This window comes from Ursus arctos, unplaced genomic scaffold (genome assembly GCF_023065955.2).
Source record: "Ursus arctos isolate Adak ecotype North America unplaced genomic scaffold, UrsArc2.0 scaffold_10, whole genome shotgun sequence".
In the NCBI taxonomy this organism is placed as follows: domain Eukaryota; kingdom Metazoa; phylum Chordata; class Mammalia; order Carnivora; family Ursidae; genus Ursus; species Ursus arctos.
Genome location: NW_026622764.1, coordinates 69294594 through 69311820, shown reverse-complemented (window position 1 = coordinate 69311820; position 17227 = coordinate 69294594). Strand labels below are relative to the sequence as shown.

Here is a 17227-nt window from a genome sequence, read left to right as displayed (position 1 = left end):
TCTATGAATCATCTGCTGCTTTCCTGACCCTCCCCTTGTCCAGTGGAGAGCCTGCCCGCAGTGGGGAGGATGATGAAATGCGCCTCAGTCCAGCATCCCGATTTGCAGACGGAATAAATGCCCGCCGATCTGGTGCGGGAGGAGACTCGAGTGCATGACCGCCGTGGAGATTGGGATGCTCTGTGGTACGAGTTACCCTCGCGGGAATCTCCACACTTGGTGGGTCTTTCTTATCAGGGACAGTTGCACTTGGCAATGCTAACTGCACAGGTAGCAGCATCTCTGTGCTCCTGGATCCTTAAAAAGTTAATCAATCTGGCTTCTCCTCATGCCCCAGCGCCCCTCAGCTGGCAGGGGGGAGGCGGCGTTGGTTTCGACGCGCAGGATTTTTGGGGGCTTTAACTCAACGTGGGAGCTCACTGCTAGGGCAGGCTGACCTCTGAGTTCACTGCAGGAACTCCAGTAGGACAGATCCAGCCATTTGCTCTCCTGGAGGGGCAAAGACTGTCTCCGCCTACACCTGGGGATCACTCGGGGAACTTCTGACAAAACACCCCTCCCTTGTCTTTACCCCACATGAATTAAATCAGAATTGCCCCGGGGGTGGGCTGGAATATAAAAGCTCCCAAGGGCCCAGCACTGCAGGTATCCTGGGACAGGCAGGGCCCAGTCCTGCAGTCTCTGGTTAGGGGCACGAGCAGGGGGCATGGTTTGTCTCTTGGCTTTCCTCAGTGCCCTCCAAGATATGGAAGGACTTTGATTTTAAAGGTATGACTGAAAGGTGTTTCATTAAAATCAGCTCTCATTCTATAGCTAGCTACACATTAATAGAAGCCAGATTGCCAGAGCTTCCCTTTCTCGAAGCACACAGATTTTCACTGTAATGCTTTTCCTCGTTAGCCCCAAGCGTCGTCACTTCTCTGTCCAGCTCGCAGCCCTCCCTTCTGGGCTGCCTGTGGCTGTTCCCCAGGGGTACTTAGCCTCAGAGCCTAGTACCCAGCTATCAGATGTGTGACCTTTGACACCATCGCTCCAAGACCCTTGGGCAGTTTGTCTTACTCCCTGGCCCGGCCCTGAAGTCACTCTCCTCCAGGGGCCACTGGTTCCTGCATGCGCTATGGATTCCGCTCAATAAAGTCTGAGCGGAGCCCTTCCTGAGGTGCGGCTGTGTCGGTCCTCTGGAATTTCCACCATCCTTGTCTCATATCCAGGACACACTTCCTACCCTTTCCTGAAGAAATCATCCTTTTAGGCTAACTGGCAGCCTCAGCATCCCCACGCTCAATCAGAACGAACAGAGGCCACTTTGTGCATCATCTTGCATTATGTCTCTGTGGTCCGACGTGGCAGGCGTCAGCCGCCGGCAGCAGAAACTACACTCTCCCTAATCAAACAGAATGAGGTCCCCAGGGGCCTGCTGTCTTCCAGCCCCAGAACCCCTGCACGCTGCGGGGAGGCGGTGCAGGGAAGATAGGGCCTTCTGCACACAGCTGTCCACGCGCTGGGCCGCAGGGGACAGGGGCACGCCCTGGGATGCAGTGAAGTCGCACTGGGCCCTCTGGCATGGCTGGCTGCCTGCTGAGAGCCAGTGCCCAGGTGTTGTACCAGGGACGGAAGGGAAGGAGGGTCTCATCATTATCTGGAAAGGAATGGGGAGAGTAAACACGGGCCGGCCCCCTCTGTCTGGTCAGATAGGAATAGTCTGGGGAGGCAGTAAATGGGAGTTTAATCTGGTCTGCGTTTAATGACTGACACCGAGACAATACAAAGCTCAGATGTCTTCATTCTAAAGGTCAGTCTTCTCTAAGTGAATCGCCGAAGCCTCAGACAACTGTATTTTGCAAATGGCTAAATGAGGTAGGCCCCGGAGCTGTGCTCTTCCCCATCTGAGGCTGGTTTTTCCAAGCCTTGGCTCTGCCGTAGCTCGGCCCAGCTGAGCAGCGAGCAGCTGCGGGAGTGGAGCCGGCCACAGGGAAGAGCTGCCTTGCTGCCTGACCCGGACTGTTCCAGGGGCACCTGATGGACTCCTCGGTGGCACAGCCCACAGCTCCCTCCGCCTGGAGGAGGGATGAGGGGGGCCAGCAGTGGTTTAAGGGGGCCCTGCCCAGGCATCTAAAAGGAAAAGAAGGATGCTTCACCCAGCAGAGGTCTGCTGTGGCCTGATAGAGTTTCATGCCTTTTGCCTCTGACTGGGTGATCTGTGCACAAAATGACCTTGTGTCTCCCTTGGTTCAAACTGTCTGAATCTCCTCACATGCCTTCAGGAGGTTTCCAGCCTTCTCAGGCTAAAAGCCCTTACCGGCTGCTTCGGAGTGGGAGCCCATGCTCCAGAAAGAGTGTGGGAGATGTTGTGGGAATTAATACCATGACAAGAAAGAGGAGGCCAAGAGTGGACAGCCCCTACCTTGTATTCTTTAAAAACCATAAAGATGTCTAGAAATTACTGAAATCACAAAATTACTGAAGAGTAAAGGCTATTGTGCCCAAAGTTTGACTCATTGGCTCTCACTGGTTTCCTTCAAAACATACTGGGCATTCCACTCTTTGCATATGGTCTTTCAGAGTTAGGGACTTAGTATTTCACTCATAAGAGCACCTCTGAGAGGCCGTAACAGATAGATCATGCCCTCACATCACCCTTAACGTATTTTATCACCAGTAAGTCGAAGACCCGCCTTCCAGCAAACCAGAAGGGCATATGTTTAGCCACAAACAGAATGTAGCATTGCCAATCAGGGCGCATCCACCTCCAGGGACACGTGGACTCTTCTGGAACCTCGCCCTTCCATGCATCTGTCTTTCCTGAAACTACCCGTGGCAATCTGTGTAAGAGCCCAATAAGTTAGAATCGTACCAAGGACTGATGAAAGATTTTTCTTTATACCGAACTGGGTAACATAACTCCAAATAATGTGTGCGTACTTGTTTCTGCAGTGTGCCATGGGCTTAACTGACATCAGTAATAAAGTAGAAAGAAAAGATATTTCCATGTTTTTAAGTCAGTGATTTAGTTTTCCAAGAGACTAAAAGGCTCTGGACAAAGACGCCATAAAAACCTCATATAAACAGGAATTGGACAATTAAATACTGTGGTAGTCAGCCTTTCTGCTGAGTGCATTCTTCGCTCTGAGCCGTAAGTAAAATATTGTTTAATCAAGAATGACCAGTAAATAAAATTGAATCATTGCACACCATGTCCGTCTGCATATTATCAGGCAGCGTTCCTGACACGGTGGAGTTCGTTGTTGGTTTTGCCAGAGATATTTCTTTTTTAGTGGATGAAGTTCTCATTTTCCATAGGCGAGAGCAGTCAGACAAACTGTCCTACGCAATTACACTATCCGGAATGGGAATCCGTCCCATCTTAAAATAAAAATACTCCGATGCACCCACTTCACGAGCCGGCTTCCTTTCTCGTGGAGAGCCCTTCCTCCTTGCGGATTGAAGGTCAGCCTGTGAGTTACCCCGGAAAAAGGAGGGGCTCTGGGAGCTGGCGCAGTATTACCTGCTAGAAGCCGTGTGTTCTTACCGGGCCCATCAAAGGGTGTCAGGCCCCAGGCCCGTTTCCTGGTCCAGTGTTTCTCAAATGCTGGGTTTTGATATATACTAGTAGGTTGTGAAGTAAATTCAGGGGCTTGTAACTGGCAGGTTGAAAAACAAAGTAAAATAAAAATGTTAAAACCAGGTTATTTCAAGGAGGAAGGGAACGGGTTGTCTTGTGGGGCTCTGGTTTTGTGTGTGCACGCATGCACAATGCACGGTACGGTGGTATTTTTTAACAATGGTTCACTGACAAAGAATTTGGAAAAACACTGTTCTGGTTTGCTACCAGGGGGAGAGGTGATGTTTTGAAATTACTCCTCAAAGTCACCCCATTCGAGGTGAAAGCAACAAGCACGACAATAGCAAAAACAGTAAATATATTGGGAAGTGGGGTGGTTTGCGGAGATCAGGAAGGGTGAAAATAAAAGTCCTGGACCAGCGCACACCTGTGATTACATTCTGGAAATGTGCCTTCAGCCAGAGAAACGGGAGTAGCTCCATGTTGCCTGGGCGGGAAGTCCGAATTGCAATCTGGAGGGCAGGGTATGGTGAAGCAGGTGTGCTGCACGTACAGGCCCGCCGGCCTGCCCTGGCGCTGGGGACAGCACCCTGTGGCTTGGGCTGCGGTCTTGCTGGGGCAGGCAGCAGCGGTGTGTTTGAGAGAGTTTCACCGGTGCAGTCAGACAGACCGAGGCCGACTGCCAGCTCTGCCATTTACGAGCCCTTGGCAAAACATCTCGAATGCCTCTAAGCCTCGGGCTCCTTGTCTGTAAAATGGACATAAAAATGTTGCTGTGAGAGTTAAGTGCAGGAACCGCTAGCAGGCGGCTTAATAAAGGTTAGTTCCCTCCATTTATCTTGTGTACTGATGCTCCCACCTGCCACTGGGCAACAGAGAGCGGACCATCCAGTAGAGGGCCCTCTTTTCCTTCTCCACTGTTGTCTCAGCGATTGGTGCAGGAGAAGGAATGGGAGTGGGAAGGGGACAGGCAGGAAGCCAGGCCCTGGGTAGTGAAGAGGTGGCTCAGGCAGCTGTCCCCCACCGGGAGCCCCCAGCCTCCTGTAGACAGCTGGGCTGAGGCAGTGACTTCCCTGTGACCTCCCCCTGACTCAGGGGCTGCCACTTCATCACCAGATCCTGGCTCTCCTGCCTTGGTGCAAGGCCAAGATGGCTGTCATCCCAGCAGAGTGGCTTGTCCTTGACGTTTTGGCCACAGACTTTCTACTGGTTGAATTCCACCTCTGTTCTCCAAGCAGCAAGGACACTCCTGCCACCCATTCCCCCGCTGTGTGTAACCATAGCTGTGGCCTCCTTCAGGTAGAAGATCTCACGGCCAGCCATGAGGCTGTTCTCCTAGAGATGGAAAATAACCACACGGTAGCCATCGCGATCCTGCAGGATGACCACCACCACAAAGTCCAAGGTAGCTATCGGACTCGACGTATGCGGCAATTCAGGGTGGGCCGTGCGAGCCAAACCTTTGCTGCTGCCCTTCCTCTCTTGCTCCTCTTCCTGTCTTCCTTCCTCTCTGTCCTATTGTGTCTTTTGTGTTGCTTCCTATGGAAAGAAGAGTTAAAAATCCAGGATTCAGTATTGTCTTAGAGCACAGTATTACGCATGGGACAAAGTGTCATGATCTTAAAATTATGAAATTCATTATGGGTATATAGATACTAGTGGTGGTTTATACCATCTCCAGAATAGGTACTAACTTTTCTCTGGGGTTTTCCAGATCAAGTGCCCTAAAATCCATCACTTCACTGTAGGAAAATGGTCTCTGGAAAGGGAATATAAATGGAAATAGTACAGTCAGCCATGGTGTTGCCTTTTGCGTCTGTATTTTCATAAAAATAGACCTGGTAGAGTTTTCTGATGAATGAAATCTCACTTAGATACCACATCCAAGGCATTTGAATTATATATAAATGTCAAGGCAATGTAGGTGTATTTAATGATAGATAAAAAAAATTTATTACTATGGTCAGGGTGATGCTTTCAATGACTAAGACTAGTCATGCAGACAGCCAGGTAGACCAGAAGCCTACATGGCGTTATGTCAATGAAATCAGCACAAACTTTCTTTTAACCCAGATGTAAATTTCAGCTATAAACAATTGGATTTCTTAGAGACTTTCACCATCATTCCTTAAAAGATTTGGGTCAATGGAAACCACAAAGTCTTTCCTAATTGCAGTTCATGCCAGCCAGAATGATAATTGCTGGCCTCCCATGCTCTCCTGTTCTACGCATGTGATCCTGGCTGATTAATGGAACCTTTCCTCCCTGCAGTTATAATGCGAAAACAAATTGCTTGTGTAGCCAGAATGAGATGTGTTTCACCCAGTTAATAAGACTCTTTCCATCTGGAGGAAAATAGAATCCATTCACTAATAATTCTTACATGACATCTCTCTCTGCCTGACTTGCAAATTATGACTGGAATGACACTTTTCACAAAATAGAATTGTTTCAAACTCCCCAAGAGGAGCCAGTCCAATTAGTCCATCCTTCTGTCTGAGCGTCTTCGTATCGACTCTTCGCTCAAGCGAATCCTTGAGATCTGTGGTTTCCAAAGTGTCCTTGCAGGCACAGCCCTGGCCCCCTTCACACATCCACTCCCCAGCAAGCGCTGGCCGGCTGGATGGCTGCTCACAGCAATGCTATCCTTGGAAGGCCGCCTTCTTCAGCCCCAGGTTGCTGCTTCGTTGTGGAAAAGAGACTGATTTAACGTTGATTACCCAGCTGTTCCACCGTGAGGAAGACTTGGAGAATCGATGAGTATTGTGGAGAATCCAACTAAGCCAGAGTCGTGGTAGAGCAGGTTGTAGGAACGATGTGTGTGTGTGTGTGTGTGTGTGTGTGTGTGTATGGGGGGGTGGACGAGTGCGTGCGTATGTGCGTGCACGCTCACGTGCACACATGCTCCCAAGCACAACTGTGGTTGGGGTTTTGTTTTGTTTTGTTTATGTTTTTAGAGAGAGGGAGTGGGGAAGGAGCAGAGGTCAAGAGAGAATTTTAAGCAGGCTCCACACTCAGCACAAAGCCCAGCGTGGGGCTTGATCTCACGACCCAGAGATCATGACCTGAGCTGACATCAAGAGTCAGACGCTTAACCAACCGAACCACCCAGACGCCCCTACGCAATTATGTTCTGTCTGCTTGCCTCCCCCATTCTTTCCTCTTTCCCTCTTTTTCCTTCTTTGTCCTATTCCCTTCCTCTTTCTTTCACTGTCTTCTAAATAGCACTGCATATAATTTCAAAGTATGGAGAAGTCTCTTGAGGCTTCAGTCTGCTATCTACCAGTGTCCCTTATTTACCTACATCCTAAGTCTGCAGAGTCTTGTCTGATCCTTTTCAAAACGCCAACTTAACTATTTGATCTCTTCTCTCCAGAACTGGTGTCTACCCATGAGCTTGAAAAGAAAGAATTGGAAGAAAATTTTGAAAAGCTGCGGCTGTCATTACAGGTTAATATTCATTCTCTTAACTCTGATATCAAGATAATGGCAGCATCATTATGCCTGTCTGCAGACGTTTATCCAGCACCTACTGTGTACTGGATCCTGCACTAAGCATTGGAATATAGAGGTAAATGGGACAGACTCCCTGCTCCTTGGGAAGTTACTGTCTGCTCGGACAGCTGTGACCTAAACAGTGACAGACAACACGAAAGGTGACACGTACTTAGACGCCCAATGAATAAACCATTAGTGAGCCCATAGGAGTTCAGAGACACTGCTCCCCACTTGCCATGGTCAGAGGGGTACCTGAGCTGTGTCTGAAGGAAAGGGAGGACTTGGTGAGGAGAACATTCTAGGCAAGGGGAGTAAAGGGGTCATTAAGGACAGATGTCATAAGACATGTTCTGGGTATTATAAAAGGGGCTTTAATTACCTGGAAGTGGGTGAGATGAAAAGAACCTTCTTTGCCTTCCACTGCCAACCTGCAGAAAATGTGGGTATCAGAGGCCAGGTTGCTGCCTTCTGACCTCTACGGGGAGAATGATGGGTCTCCCCAATCACACGCATCTCCCTCCAGCCTTCTAGAGACCCAGGCCACCCCCAGCCCTAGGGCGGAGCCGCCTGGGAAGCAAGGGTGAGATCGGCGGTCTTGCTTCCATTCCCAACTATGGCTGCCTCAATTATAACAAGATTATTTGTTAAATATTAGGGACACTCACATCTGGAAACTGTGGAAGGTGATCACTAAAACTATAATACAAAGGCAGGAATTTTTGCTTCTTTGATGGCATTCTTTCCCCTGATAATGTTCATATACAGAGCCTGCCCACCATGAAAAAAATCCAGGATTGTGGAGCTAGCCAGTGTCACAACTATGGAATGTACTATTCAGAAGTTTTAAAGTGGGCAGCCGCCTGCTGTGAGCCCAACCCCCCCATCCATCGGTCCGTCCACGGTCCTGCAGAATGCCTGCGCAGTCCCCGTGTGGCTTAGCCTTGGCACATTAACCCCAGACTGCCGTCGTGTACCCCACATCCCACAGCATCAGGTGCACTCCCCCTCAGGAACACAAGCCAGGACCACACCACGACGTAACAAAAACCCCATTCAGTCCAAAACCAAAAGAAGTGAGTTTTGTTTCATACGTGAGTCTTCACTCTGCCACTAACATTAAACTGTCATGAATTGTACATATTTTAGTTGTAACTCTCCGTGGGCAGAATTCATCTGGGCTGGAGATTGGTACAAAGAGGATGGAATTGCGTTAAGCCGAACTTTCTGGGCTACTGGTGGCTAGAGAAGCAGGTCTGGGGACAAGAGATGTGAGCTTTGAGTTTAAATCCCCAGTGTACCTCCTCTCACTAGCTTTGAAATCATGGACAGTCACAGAAGTTCTGTAAACTTTACTTTACTCATCTGTAAAATGGGGGCGCTAACAATACCTTCCTCAGGGCGTGAGCGGATGAGGGGAAATAATGGTGTAACGTGCACAGCACTAGGTTGGCTCATGGCGGACGCTAACAAGCGGCAGCTGTTGCCGTGATAATAGTTTCAAGTGCTGTTACATTTACTACCACGACTGTCATGCCATTGGTTAATTCCTGAGTGGCCCATGCTGTGCCGGGTCACCAGCTGGGCCTTTCTGCCTCTCGGCTTGACTCAAAGGAGCCAACCCAAGTGGAAAAACAGTCCATTCTGTCTGACTGCTGTGGCACCGTTGTGTGCCTATGAATCTGTTTTGAGTAATAGCGAATAAGGCAGAAAAAACACAGTTTGACATTTTAGATCCATCCTAGGTGGCATTTGCCTGATGCGACTTTCATTGTTTTGCTTTTCAATGGAGGAGGAGAGACTTGAAAGAAATGCTTCCTCTGACAGCGCGGACGAGTTTGGTGTAGGAGCCATGTAGCGGTACAGCCATTTGTAGGCACGTTCTGGAAGGCGGCGGCACCGCGCAGTGACTGCGTGCTGGACCCCGGCCGGGGTCGCCCTGGGCTGGGATTTACCTTCCCCAGCTCCTGTGCGTGCAGACTCCCACGGACAACTCTGTCCCCCTAATGCGCCAGCACTTGCATTTAATGGCGCTGGGGGGGGGCTTTTTTTTTTCTTAAAAATGAAATTGGAGGTAACTGGAAACAAAAAGAAAGAGGAAAAGGAACCTGCCAAAGATGGTTTGGAAAACAGGGTCCTCTGGTGAGATGGAGAAAACAGGCAAGCCAGCACGTCATACGTGCCAGTGTTTTTATGTGGGATTCCAGAATTTACAACACCTAGCTCTTCACATGAAGGGGGTGAAGCCGTTTCTCTTGCCAGAAGAGTTCCTGGGGAGACCCTAGGCCCTTCATTTTAATGTCACAGAAATGGTGTCATCGGGCGGAGCACGTTGGGATACTCTGCAGAAGGAGGCACCGTCTCTCGCTGTGCCTGAGCAACGAGAGACAGCCCGCTGCCCGGCATCCTCCGCTCGCCTGCGGTGTTCAGGCGTTGCTGGGCTTGCGTCTGCCCTGACAGCCGGGGAAGGGGCAGAGGTGGTTCCTCCTGAGACACACCGTCATCTTCTCAGCCTGCACACGGAGAGCTGCCCCACGGCTGGTGTGTGCCGGGGGCCAGCACTGGTCTAGCTGGGCACAGGGTCTACATGGGAGAAAAGACTCAGCTCCCACGGCAGCTCACACCAGGGACGTGTAGTCCAGCCCTGAGGCCCGGAAAGGCCGAGAGGAGGCCGGGAACGAGCGGAGAAGGAGAGGGAGCTGGCCAGTGGAGGCGGTGCTGGGGAGAGAGCTGGAACGTAAAGTGGGGGGTGGGCGCAGTGCAAACTGAGCTGGGAGACAGGAGAGGCTGATCAGGAGATCACCGTGTGAGATATGCGCTTCATCTTGATGCCAGTGGGGTTTTACACAGAGGGGGTGACGGGTTCAGGTTTGCACTGGAGAAAGCTCCCCCTGACTCCAGCATGAGGGCAGAAGAGTTATAACCCAGGCCCAGGAAAAAGCAGCAGTGGGGCTAAACTTCAGGTAGAGGGAGAGGGACCAGGAGGGTTCGAGGATTCCAGGGACATTAAGCAGGTGGAATTGGCAGGACTAAATCCTTGACCCCAAAATTAGTGTGTGTGGTGGTAGGAGGAGGGGTCTCAGGCAGAGAGGGAAGTCAAGGATGGTTCGATGGTTTATAAATGAGGACAGTTCTTCTCTGAGATGGGTATATCGTTCTTCCTAAAGTCGGGGACTAGACACCTCCCTCTGCTGACAGTCTGCCTCTGTGAGGTCCCACACTGCATTATTTGAGGCCTCCCGCCAACGAGCTGCTGCTTTGGAGAGGAAGGGTGGCGTACTCACGTCGGGAGGCGCTCTGAAGTCGAGCCGCCTGCTCTGAGTTCTTCCACATAGTGTCAGGGCGCTTTATGCGTGGCGTAAACACCACGTGACCCCTCTTGGTGACAACCGTGGGACAGGCAATCCAAGCAGCCTCTCATCCTGTGACCCTGGACCTTGCAAAGAGCGGGCCAGGTGGGGTGGCCCTCTCTTCACAGCTGCCCAGGCCGCCATGTCTGCAGTGGACCGAGCTGGGCTTCTTGTCATCCTTGCAGGACCAGGTAGACACGCTGACCTTCCAGAGCCAGTCTCTTCGGGACCGAGCGAGACGCTTTGAGGAGGCTCTGAGGAAGAACACTGAAGAGCAGCTGGAGGTAGTCATGCTCCCCAGGCCCCGCGGCTCCCACCGGAGCCTCACCCTGGGAGTCACCTCGGCAGTCTCCCCCGGACATGGGACCTCTGTGTGGGAGTGACAGCTGGCCAGGACATGTCCCTGTTGGCACTGCTCTCCTGACACAGATGACAGCTGCGGGTTTCTCCAGTGACATGTTCTCCTTGCCAGATTGCACACTGCTCCCCAGCCACTGTCCCCAAGCTCCTGTGACCCACACAGCCTGGGAGCTCTCCACCCTGGCTGGGACCCGCCTTCCCCCGTTCTCCCCCAGCTTCGGGTGAGGCTGGCACGGGAGTTCTCACTCACGCCTGCCTTTGGAGGGGGAGGGCAGTGTTTTCCAGAAAAGCTGGCAAAATTCCTTCCCACTGATGGAGGATTGCCAGATAAAATACACGACACCCAGTTAAATTTGAATTAAAAATAAGTGAATTTTTTAGTATCAGTATATCCCATGTAAAACTTATATTTAAAAAGGTTGCTTATCTGGAATTCAAACTCAATGTCCTATATTTTGTTGTTGTTGTTGTTACATCTGGCAACCTTACCGTAGCATTTCTTTTTCTAAAGTGCCTTTTCTGCTTTTTAAACCACTTTGCTCATTTCCTAGGCAAGGATTCACCCACCCACCCAACCCCCCCGCCGAACTCTCTGCATGGGCACAGGGGAGACCTGTAAATCCCAACTGGTCTGTTGAATCAAGCAGTCTGGGTCAATGTTAAAAGCCAATGTTGAATTTACTCTTTTTACCCCAGGAGCTCCCTTTGGGGGACAGGCTGGTAGCATCCAGCCATCCCAGCATCCAGACTTTTCAGTGGGTGATGGCTTTACCTCTCGTGTTCCCCAGGGAGCTGGATGTCTTGTAGCATTTCCAGTGGGAAACCAGTGAGCATCTCTTTCAGGGAGGGCTGTGGGTGGGCTCCTACTCACGCTCCAGTGCCTACTGGGAACCTTGTTACAGAGGCTACCTTTAGCTGAATCATGGCGCTGGTGAATACAGGGCTTTGCTGGGAGCCCTGGTAAGTAGCTCTTGCCCTCTGCCGTTGTAGATTGCCCTGGCTCCCTATCAGCACTTGGAAGAAGACATGAAGAGTCTGAAGCAGGTGTTAGAGATGAAGAATCAGCAAATACACCAGCAGGAAAAGAAGATTATTGAGCTGGAAAAACTGGTGAGTCGGCCTGCCTCCTAGGACAGCCCCAGGAAGCCGAACAATATGCCTTCCTGTCATCACGGATGTCTTCATTCCCTGCACCCAGAGGGTGGGCCCTTCCCTGTCCGTTGCTTACACCAGAGCAGAAAGTGCCCTGGCTGAGTCTCATGACCTTTCTTAGGAAGCCAGGAATTCTGATAAGGAATCCCAGGTGGCCTCGTTTTGCAAAACTGGGGAGCCCTCCTGACTCCCTGACTCCTTCCCCCATCCATCACTGCTCCCCTGGGGGACGGCTGCTTCCTCCCTCCTCCCTGCGGGGGACGGATGGTGAGCCAGCATCAATGGAGCGCCACTGAGGTGTGTGCTGGGCACTGCGCAAAGCACTTTTTACCTGTGGTGGTTCTTTAACCCCCGACAGCAATCCACCAGAGCAGGTACCGCCCAGAGGCTCCTTCCATTGTTTCAGATGCAGGTGGAGGCCTAGGCAGAGAGCGTAGTTAACCCAGAGCCCATTGATTCATGGATGGGACTCCAGGCCCAGGGCTCCCGTGCCTGCTCTCATAACCCTCTGCTTCCCCTTCAACCCGGCTTCCGCAGAACTAGCAAAGGCGCCCCTTTGGGGAAATAGAGCATCCCCCAGCTCCCTCCTCTCCCCTGCAGGCACAAAGGGTCCTGCAAGGGCTAGAGCGGGAGATAGTTGTCCTAAGCTGGTAGCAGAGCAGCGTGCTTCCAAGGAGACACCATCTTGATGCGGAAGTTGGCCTAAGGGTCTCAGACAGACTTTTTCCTTTGGTTCTGTTATATTTACAATCAAACGTTGATGCTATTAAAAGAAAAGACATGCATTATAAGAAATTGTAAGATAAACAAAAATAAGAAAATTAGAATATATTTCCAAGCGCTGTGAACACTTCCCAGAGTTTTTCCTCGGTACCATGGACGTGCCCCCAACACGGAGACGTTTGTATCCTGCCTTCATCCAGCCAGCAGATCTTGAACTCGCCATCTCAGTCATTGATCATCTCATCTACCATGTAGAGTTCCCTGCTTGGGTCTGAAATATCCCTTGAGTTGGTTTTCCCAAGCCAGGAGCTGGTCTAGCCGCACATGTTGTATTGGGTGTCGTGTCCTCTCTTCGACAAGCACCTTTGCCCTTGCGGACTCTCATACTGCAGGTGCTCGGCAGGTAGGACGGGGACAGACTGCAGTGTGGCTGTCGGTAACCGGTATCCTGGGCCGCGGTGCCCATGTGGCACGTCCCAGCAGCCCAGAGCTTCCCAGCAAGGTCAGAGCCCTGGCCTCCCCACTGGGCCCACACAGGGACCAACGACCCTGTCCTCCAGGCTGAGCCATCTGGTCACCCACGAACTTCAGGGCTTATTTGGCTGTTTTTAGCCATGTTCCAGGCAGTCTGCAGCCATGCATGACTCCCCTTCCAGAAACCTTTTCAGGCATAAAGAACCAATGTAATCACTTCCCATTTCCTGGGAGCAAAGATGAAGGCTGTAGGGAAGTTTGTGGGACAGAGCCCTGCCCTTTGGCTCTGACTCCTAGTCCTAGGCATGGAAGGGTGACAGTTTTCCTCCAAGACTGACAACCCAACAGTCAATTTGTCATTTTCTCTTCAAAAAATAATTTATTTCTGAATTTATCTTAGAATGCAACTGTACTTCTGCAAGGCCCTAAGGGACACACAGAGAAAACAGCATAAATTGCAAGGGAGTAACAAGCATGGAAAATGTTATTTTCGGATCCCGTACCAAGCCCGTCTCAGGCTTTGGGTTCCTGGCTGTCCATACCTTCAGAAGGAAAAAAAAAAAATGTGTCCACATTATTTCTATTTCTATCCATCCATTAATTCAGCATGTCACATTGTGCATACACGCCAGGGCCAGGGACGCCGATGCAGTGCAGTTGACCGTCAGGAAGAACCAGGGGGCCCATCAGCCAAACTAGGCCCTGATGGTGTTCACTTACCTCCGACAGCTTATCTCTGGCTGCAGGGGCACGCGCTGTAAGGACTGTATTCTAGGGCCTCCTGGGTGGCTCAGTCGGTTAAGCATCTGCCTTCAGCTCAGGTCATGACCCCAGGGTCCTGGGATCAAACCCCACATGGGCTCCCTGCTCAGCGGGGAGTCGCTTCTCCCTCTGCCTCTGCCCCTCCCCCTGCTTGTGCTCGCTCTCTCTCTCGCTGTCTCTCTCAAATAAATAAATATCTTAAAAAAAAGTGTATTCTACACAGGAACCTGATGTATACACACACACGTATAATATATATAAAACACATTTATATCTAAAATATGAATAACAATATACTTTTACTACATATAGGGCGCTCTGGTATTTTCTGTTGTGTTTTATTTTGTTTAAAAAAAGAAATGCTACTCACATCTCTCTAACTTTATTTTACAACCCATGAATGCATTGCAAACTGCAATTTGCAAAGCACTGGTTTTTTTTTTAAAGATTTTCTTTATTTATTTCATTTATTTATTTGATTTATTTATTTAATTATTTGAGAGCGAGGTGGCTTGTGCATCCATGAGCAGGAGAGGGGCAAGCAGACTCTGCAATGACTGTGTGGACCCCGACACAGGGCTCCATCTCAGGACCCTGGGCTCATGCCCTGAGCCAAAATCAAGAGTTGGACTCCTGACCCACTGAGCCACCCAGGTGCTCTGCAAAGCACTGTTCTTGATAATCCTCCAAAACTCTGAAGCCAAGGCCACTGGTCTTCTACCTTCGTCAGGGCCTTGCTGAGAACCTCTTAACACTGCATCCTTTGCAGGCGGAAAAGAACATTATCCTAGAAGAAAAGATCCAAGTTCTCCAGCAGCAGAATGAAGACCTCAAAGCAAGGATTGACCAGAACACCGTTGTCACAAGGTAGGTGGGCCTGGGTGTCTGAGCTTAACAAAGCACGTGTCACCTACAAAGTGGCTTTGCTCTTGAGCTCCTTGGAGGGTTGTCTTTTTGTCCCAGCGTCCACTTTATCTCATTCCTCTGAGCTGTGAGGCTTCCCACACGGGCTCTTGGCATGTCGCATAGGAAGAGAAGACTAAAACAGGCCGCTGGGACCACCGGGCCTGTGCCCGGTTCTGCATAACAGTGGTCCCCGCCTTGGGAGAGATGAGTAAAATTGGCAGAAGTGTGCGGCAGAGGTCTCCAGTACGGCTGCGGGATGGAGGGGGTTATTTCAGGGGAGTTTGGAGAGGGCCGCCCGCTGGGTATTCCCGGGTGAAAGAGAAAAACCACAAGAGCGGAGCCTGCGCTCCCTTAGCTCCCCGGCGCAGAGCCAGCTAGGACCCTCGGCTGCAAGCTGTGGTCCTGGGCCAGCCTGGCCATGGCCGTGAGGATGGCAGGGAGTGACCAAGCCAGTGAAACCACGCAGCCCAGGGCAGCTCCTTGGAGTTACACCATTCCCATCTCCGTCCCCTGCTCTGCGGGGCTCCAACCTTCAAGGAAGGATGCGGGGTCCCCCCCGCTGCTGTCAGAGTGGAGTAAAGCAGGGTTTGGGCTTGATCCGCCAGCTGGAGCTTACAGGCAGGCCTCGGAGCCACTGTGGTTTCAGTTCCAGACCATAGCAACAAAGCAAGTATCGCAGTGAAGCAACCCAAGGAATTTTTCCCAAATGAATGGTTTCCCGGTACATCTGAAAGTTACGTCTACTAAGTGTGAAATACCATTATGTCTACAACAGCAATGTACATACCTTACTTTAAAAATACTCAATTGCTAAAAAATGCCAACCATCATCTAAACTTGTCATCTTCTTGCGAGTTGTCATCTTCTTGCCGGTGGAGGGTCCTGGTTCACCGTCGATGGCTGCTGACTGATCAGAGTGGGGGTTGCTGAAGGCTGGGGTGTCTGTGCCAGTTTCTTAAAACAACAACGAAGTGTGCTACACCGAGGGACTCTTCCTTTCACAAACTACTCCTCTGTAGTGTGTGATGCTGTTTGGTAGCATTTTACCCACAGTAGAACTTTCAAAACTAGAATCAGTCCTCTCGAACCCTGCTGCTGCTTTATCAGCTAGGTTGATGGAAGATTCTAAATCCTCTGTGGTCATTGCAACAATCTTCACAGCTTCTCCACCAGGAACGCATTCCATCTCAAGCAACCACTTTCTTTGCTCATCCACAAGAAGCAGCTTCTCATCCATTCACGTCTGATCATGAGATCGCAGCACTGCAGTCCCGTCTTCAAGACCCACTTCCAACCCCAGTTCTCTTGCTGTTTCCACCACCTCTGCAGTGACCGCCTTCACCGATGCCCTGAGCCCCTCCAAGTCCTCTGGGAGGGTGGAACCTACTTTTTCCAAACTCCCGTGAATGTGGATATTTTGACCTCTTCCCCTGAATCAGGAATGTTCTTAATGGCATCTAGAATGGTGAATCCTTTCCAGAAGGTTTTCAGTTTACTTTGCCCAGATCCATCAGAGGAATCACTCTCTATGGCAGCGATAGGCTCACAAAATGTATTTCTCAGAGAATAAGCCTTGAAGGTCAAAATTATTCCCTGATCCAGGGGCTGCAGAATGGATATTGTGTCAGCAGGTATGAAAACAGCGTTCATCTGTCAGAGCTCTTGGGTGACCGGGTGCATTGTCAGTGAGCAGTAATATTTTGATAGGAATCATTTTTTCTGAGAAGTAGGTCTCAACAGTGGGCTTCACATATTCAGTACACCATGTTGTAAACAGATGTGCTGTCATCCAGGCTTTGTGGTTCCATTTATAGAGCACAGGCAGAGTGGGTTTAGCGTCCTTCTGACGGGCCCTAGGATTTTCGGAATGGTCAGTGAGCACTGGCTTCGACTGAAGTCGCCGGCTGCATTAGCTCCTGACAAGACAGAAGCTTGGAAGCCAGGCACTGACTTTTTCTCTCCAGCTTTGAAAGTCCTCTGTGGCATCTTCCAGTAGAAGGCTGTCTCGTCTACACTGAAAACCTGTTGTTGCGTGTAGCCCGTCATTACTATGGTAGCTGGACTTCCTGGGGAACTTGCTGGAGCTTCTCCACCAGCACTTGCTGCTTCACCCTGAACCTCATGTTACGGAGCTGACTTCTCTCCTTACACCTCGTGGACCGACCTCTGCCAGCCTCAGACTTTCCTTCTGCCGCTTCCTCACCTCTCGCAGCCCTCACAGAATGACAGAGTTAGGGCCTTGCTCTGGGTTAGGCTTCAGCTTAAGGGGATGCTGGGGCTGGTTTGATCTCCTGGCCAGACCACTCGAACTTTCTCCACACCGGCAGGAAGGCTGTCTCACTTTCTAATTTGTGTGCCCACTGGAGCAGCACTTTCAATGTCCTTCAAGAGCCTTTCCTTTGCACTCACGCGTTGGCTGCCTGTTTGGCACAAGAGGCCCCAG

General features: G+C 50.7%; 1 protein-coding gene across 3 annotated transcripts in view; it reads left to right on the top strand.

Annotated features, from left to right (window-relative positions):
• The window catches only part of MTUS2 (microtubule associated scaffold protein 2), a 553081-nt gene that overhangs the window by 533596 nt on the left and 2258 nt on the right, over nt 1-17227 (top strand). For all 3 annotated transcript variants that reach the window (XM_057309483.1, XM_057309482.1, XM_026493067.4), the window contains 5 exons: nt 4862-4967; nt 6939-7012; nt 10593-10691; nt 11758-11877; nt 14648-14745. In XM_057309483.1, coding sequence (XP_057165466.1) covers nt 4862-4967; nt 6939-7012; nt 10593-10691; nt 11758-11877; nt 14648-14745 — 497 coding nt within the window. The remainder of the gene's footprint in view (nt 1-4861; nt 4968-6938; nt 7013-10592; nt 10692-11757; nt 11878-14647; nt 14746-17227) is intronic.